Source organism: Diadema antillarum, unplaced genomic scaffold, assembly GCF_040938485.1.
Source record: "Diadema antillarum isolate AM-2024a unplaced genomic scaffold, OU_Dant_1.0 seq00000678_RagTag, whole genome shotgun sequence".
NCBI classification, from domain to species: domain Eukaryota; kingdom Metazoa; phylum Echinodermata; class Echinoidea; order Diadematoida; family Diadematidae; genus Diadema; species Diadema antillarum.
Window position 1 is genome coordinate 286,338 of NW_027271583.1, and position 6,602 is coordinate 292,939.

General features: G+C 41.5%; 1 protein-coding gene across 1 annotated transcript; it reads left to right on the plus strand.

The window, feature by feature from the left end:
- Window positions 1-2,291: 2,291 nt before the first annotated feature.
- LOC139737056 (uncharacterized) lies at window positions 2,292-4,952 on the plus strand. The gene is made up of 2 exons (XM_071647734.1): window positions 2,292-2,502; window positions 4,194-4,952. The coding sequence occupies exons 1-2, from the start codon at window positions 2,322-2,324 to the stop codon at window positions 4,829-4,831; spliced, it is 819 nt and encodes a 272-aa protein (XP_071503835.1). The 5' UTR covers window positions 2,292-2,321; the 3' UTR covers window positions 4,832-4,952.
- The last annotated feature ends 1,650 nt before the right edge of the window (window positions 4,953-6,602 follow it).

Below are 6,602 nucleotides of genomic sequence, written 5' to 3' on the forward strand. Positions count from 1 at the left end.
TGAGAACCAATCGAACTGTCACAACATGAGAAAATGTATAACTAATAGAGAACTGGAGTAAGACAGGCCTTTCATTTTGTTTTGTCTCTCCTGATCGTTCGTAAGAAATGCTAATTCATGACCACCTTTTCACAATTTGATTGGAGCATGCATTCATAATGGAAAATAGTTGACATAATAATCTATCCCCAGGCATTATCATGCCAACATGTACTTATATATACATGTACTATATCTTTGTTAGACGTAGATATAAAATGTCTCAGGTTTTCGATTATAGTAATTTCGAGGAAATTTCTTTAATTTTTATCATATATGTAAACTTGAGGCTATTAGATTTTCATCCACTTACCTCTGTTCCTGTGAAAAAATGCAAGTGTCAACCTCAATGTCATCCACGAATCGCACGTACTCGGGCGGCCAGTGGAAAAAAAAAAACACCGGTCACACGCGCCAAGGGCCATGGCATGCAGTGCCAATATGATAATAGCTCGCACAAATTGATACATAACATTTGTGTTTGTGTGCGTGGGGACGATCCGATGGTTCATACAACAAAAGGGTTTCGTACAATTATTTTTAACATTGTTAAACGTACTCTTCCACATTTACGTAGCATATTATGTGTCTTTATATTTATTTGGATTGTTATCTTGAGAATTGCTAAAAACCGTTATTATGAAAAAGTGGACCTTTCAGAATTTGGGGGGGGGGGGTGCGTACGCACCCGACGCACCCCCCCCCCCCCCCCCTGGCTACGGGCCTGTTACGAGCGACTTACGGGGATTGCGAAGTACCTGCTTTGGAGTTGCCTGTGAGGTGCTACCGGTAAGGGTTTCCTACTTGTGTTCTGCGCGTACCTCTACGGGCAACTCCCGTGACTCTTCCGGAACAAGTTTTGAGCATGCTCAAGGCCTTGTCATACCGTATCTGGGGAAGTTTTGCGGCTTGACTTGCGGGGAATCAAATTTGCTACCCGGAGCTCTCCGCAGTTGGCCCGAACTTGACAGTACCTAGCACTTATCTCGTCCTTAGTTGCCCGAAGGTGCGCACGCTAGTCCAATTTTCCCGCAGCAAAGTTTTGAGCATGACCAAAACTATTTCCGGATGAGTCGCGAGGATTGCCCGAAGAGTTCCACGCAGAACACCCGTTATAGGAGGGCCGTAGCCGCCGCAATTCACAGGCATTTGACCCACTTGAAGTAGGTAAGTTGCCCGCTGATCTATGCCTATGTGAAGGGAGTGCGTGCCATTTGTGGGCTCATTCTCTTCTTTGTCCTCTGTCCTCTGTGGCGTCGAGGACTACCTGGTCCCTTTCGGACAGGACTTCATCCGCCGAATGGACTTCAGCAGCAATTTGATGCATTTGCTGTTAATCTTCCGGGCTTTGTGGCTGTCCATCCACTGGACGTTCTCTGCCCTTGTGCACTTTCCGTCTACGGGGCATCTTCACTTCTTGAAAGCTAGTTGACAAATGATTGTTTGCCCATCCACTCGAACCAGCCTATTGTTCAGGCTAGCACTCACCTCGCAGGCGACTAGTACGCAGATAACACGCAGTTGTGGCGCAGATACTTCGCAGAGCCCGTATGTCGCCCATAACTGACATAAAAGAAGCTATCACGAAGCTATCACGTGACACCCACGCGCCTAACATGCAGTTCAACGGAATACACGCAAGAAGAACTTAGGTATCACGCGTTTATCATGTAATACCCACGCCAAACTCGCCCTAAACCTTGTCCGGTTATTATTCTGCGTGCTGAAAAAAATCCCCATACGCAATAAGCCCGCTTAGCTGGTGTGACAGGGCCTTTTTTGGCAGCGGGTAAATACAGCCAGCGTGCGCACCTCCGGGTAACTACTTTTGAGATACATGCTAGGTACTGTCATCTGCGGGTCATCTGCGGGGACCTCCGGATAGCAAAAATGTTCTTCGGAAGTCGCACGCAAGGCTGGTGTGACACGGCCTTTAAGATACTAGTAGCGTTTTGTATTCTACTCTCAGAAGTCGTAAAGCAAGTGCTTCAAACTTACGCGCAAGTTACAACCCACCCCCTCCTTTCTTCTGTCAGCAAGTGTGCGTTATTAATTAATTGTAAATCAAGCCTGTATCGGCAATGAATTGTGACATTTTGTATCGATTCATTTGGTTCTGATGGAAAACAGGAACCGATGAAATATCAACATAAATACCCGTATCAATTTTTGAGAGCCATTCTGATTATAATGCTGATGATGAGCTGTATATAAAGGTAAGGACTATAATGTCTGCTTTCTTCGACAGGCTAAACGATTACCCTTCGCAACACTCGACCACCATGGCATCGTCACCTGACGGCAAAGCACGCGTCATGATCTGGAGCACACCACGCTCGATCTCGACCGCGTTCGCGAGATCGATGTCGGCTCGTGGTGACACGGAAGTCTTCTGGGAGCCCTACCTTGCCTGCTACTCCTTTGGTCCAGACAGAAAGATACACTGGGGAGACCATATTCCTGGTAAGTATAGGCATAATGATCTCTCAATAAAATCCTCTCGCCCTTTTGCGATGCCTCCACTAAAAAGCAAACATTCATCTCGGATGACGGATTTATTATAATCTCGAACAAATACATTCTTCATCATCTTTTTTCCCCATTGTTTATGGTAGTGCGTTAAAAAATTGTAACTGATTTTTAGACACCTTTGCTATTCAATGTTTCTTGTCTTGGTTTTCATGGAATAATTTTGAAAAGTTAATTGTGATCGATAGAGTTCCGATGTATTTGGCGTGTCCGTTTGTTTGTTTTTTTCAGTTTCTTATGTCTTTTTTTTCCTGCGAGTAAAGGTTTGCACCTCCCCCGTCCTATCTTAGGAAATTAACATACATACCAAATGACAATGATAATAGAAAAAAGAGAGTATTTCTAATTTTAAGACCTTGTACAAGACCAAAAAGATAATGTTGCACAGTAAGAACTGGAAAACATCTACATCGAAATTTGATTATTAACCACTGATTGAAGAAAAGAAAACACGAACATCATTTCCAGCATGACTCTAAAGTTACTAAGGTCTTGAAGGTTTCGTAGTTTGCTCGATACGTAAAGAAAAAAAAAACGTTCTACTTAGACAAACATTGAGGGAGACATTGCCTACACTGAAATACTCCTAGAGTATATTACATGTCAAATTCATACTGAAAGTGAAGTACACTTTCAGTATGAAATGTCAATGGCGACACACATTACAAAGACATGTCGATCTGTATACTGTATATGCAACTTCGCAATATTCACAGTATCAGGAAATCATTATCACACAAAGTTGCAGCCTCTGTTATTCATTCGTATGTTTTGTCTCGTATTGATTATAGAAATGCATTATTGTTCAAGGCTTTATCTTACCAACTGGCCAAACTTCAGCGTGCTTAGAACTCTGCTGCTCGGGTCCTCAGTAGAACATCTCGCTTCTCCAGCATTACCCCAGTTCTAAAAGATCTTCACTGGCTACCCATATCCAAGAGGATAGAGTTTAGAATTCTTCTTCATACATGGAAAGCAGTACATTCTTCAGCTCCAAAATATCTGCAAAACCTTGTTTCAGAATACGTCCCTGGCAGAAATCTCCGTTCATGTAATAGTAAACAATTAATAGTTAAAAGAACAATCTCGAGTCTCGGAGAAAAAGCCTTTGTTTCCGCAGCCCCATCTCTCTGGAACGCCACTGAGGATCCGATCAGCAGAGACCATTGAAACTTTTAAAAAGCTTCTGAAGTCACATATGTTTGCATCCTGTTTTGATTGAATTTTCAACGAATTGCTCATCGGGTGTATATTTCTATCTATCTCTTTGTTCTTTTCAACCTTCTTATGTACAACTATGACTATAATGCATGTTATTCTTTTGTCCCTCTGCGCCTCAGAATAGGCTACTAGATCGAAGGCGCATTACAAATGCTGTACTTATTATTATTACATGTATACACTCTTCAAAATCATATAGCACTGTGTCTAAAGGAAGTCAATATAAACTTTTAAACATCTCTCTCTCTCTCTCTCTCTCTCGCTGCCCCTTTCAATTTTGTTTATACTTTAATTTCACCCCCCTTCTCTGCACCGATAAGTGTTTTTTTTCCCTTTCTTAGTGCTTACTGTCTACATCTTGAAATAACAACTATTTCACTTGTTTTTTTGTTCTTGCTATATAGGTATGCTTAACGACAAATACACATACAGCTACATCGACCACATTCTGAATGATGACTACCCGAATTCGAAGGTTCTCTTCGTCAAGGGAATGATTGAGGGAATCAGAGGAAACTTCGATGTCGTCGACTCCAAGTACAAGCACTCCTTCCTGGTTCGTCGACCCGAGAAGGTGTTTCGTTCCCTGGAGCGACTGACCAAAGAGACTCCAGGTATGCCAGAAGATTTCATGACCGGTTTCAAGAACATCTTCCATGACCTCGAAGACTTCTACAACCACGTCCAGACAAAATTCGGCCAGTCCTCACCTCCAATTATCGACGCGGATGATCTCGTCACCCACCCAGAGACCATCCTACCGAAGTACTGCGATGCGATGGGGATCGAGTTCACACCCAAAATGCTCAAGTGGGACAGCGTAGACCCGAGTCAGCTCAGCTGGCATTGTACAGACGTGGGCGACATTGCCAACGAGGAAATGAAGAAGACGGTGGTGTTGTCAAATGCTATGCAGAGCAAAGGTTTCGGGAAAGCCCCCGATCCCACGAAATCCTCCAAGCCGTCGGCCACTGTTGCAGAGTATGCCCAGCACGCTATGCCGGTCTATCAGAGATTGTATGATCTCCGGATTAAGCCTTAAGTTCGCCTGGTATCCTCGTCTGTTTCTTGTTAAAGATTTGAATTTCCCGTACATGATTATAGCAGCGTAAACTTTAATTGCTGACCACAGGAGAGTCTGATTATCAACTTTTGTTTTCGATCTCTTATACCTTGACCGGCACAGGTTCCAAATTGTCATCAGAGACCAAAGGCCAATATAATTTGCCTCGGTATCACTTCAGTTCTGGACTGTGAATAGTCGTTTTCCATTAGAGATTGCACAATTTAATGAAATACTTGTGTTTTGATTCATTTTTTTTTTCAACATGTCTTTTAAACTTTGAACCCTACAACCAACTTGACCACAGGCGTCAATTACAAAATCTGGTTCCATTTATCTTGAAACTGTCATCGCGGAAAGCATGGTCCCAAAGAAGTCAAGTAGCCATCAAACACGCCTTACAACATGCAGGGAGACAGAAGAGCATAGATAGCCCACTAGCTCCATCTTTAAAGTAGAAAGAAAGAAAACACAATTTAGTTCCAGCTACTCACTTCACGATTTTCCCTCACAAAAAAAAAACCAAAAAAAAAAAAAAATGCTGCACGGCAGGTGTTATGACACAAATATGCAATTTTATCGAACATTATCATATCTGTGTATTTGAATGCAGTTGATAACATCAATGGTTATAACAATGTGACATACACTAACATTTGAAGCAGTGAATCTGAAATCAGCTGATACGTGTTTGGACAGCAGTTCATTGAATATGTATAATGTATTCCTTTCCATACAATTCAAATGACGTACATGTAATTCTGTACATACATAGAGCTGTCAATAATGAAATGCTTCATCCAGTTCGTATCGTGCATTCAATGATTTACTTTTCTTCTCCTGTCGTCTGACTAAAAAATCAAACACAGATGTGATGAAATCCTCAAGATGAGAGAACAAGGTAAAAAGTACACACACTTTTCTCACAGATGAACTTCAGCAATGTGTGTTTACTGCACACGTTATTGACATTATCGTGCAGATTTTAAGCGATCCTTCTGTATGCATGAGTAAATCTCGATGATGCTTCAATTCGAAAGGAAGAAATGCAAGTTGTCTAAAATCAAGCATCACAATTTTAGGGTGTCGATCACCACGAAAGACGAATCTTTGCCTTATCGCCAAATGGGAACTGATCGTCTTTGTCGGAATGATATCTGTGCACATGCGTGGTGGTGCATATGTGTGAGTGTGATGTGTGATGTGTGTGTGTGTATGTGAGTGTGTGTGTGTGTGTGTTTGTGTGTTTGTGTTTGTGTGTTTGTGTACCTTTTATCAGTAAAAGTCCATAATATGAGCCCACGTCAGCATCAGTATCCAGCAGTGATAAAAGACAAGTCTCTATGGACACGTTACCCCTTGGTATTAGTCTTCAAATAATTCCTGTCTACTGATCAAGTTTTATAGCCCTGTTAGTAATGAACAATAAAAAAAAAATCGCCCTTTTCATGTCTATTTTAATGTTGCAAGCATGAACTGTATTGGTAGTAAGATACCAAAAGTAAAGTTGGATGGAAACCGAATCCCTTTTTGTTGTTTATTTTTTCAAAAACGAGGTTATACAGATGATTACAGCAAGATCACTGTATTTTACGAAGAGTTTTGCCTTTCAGAAGAATATCCTGGTACCTAAAGTGTTAAAACGCAATATTCTATATACTATTATACTATATACTACTACACGAGAAATCGAAAGCTACTAAAACAGTTCTGTTGACACAGTTTGAGGCATTATAGTGTTTGATAATGA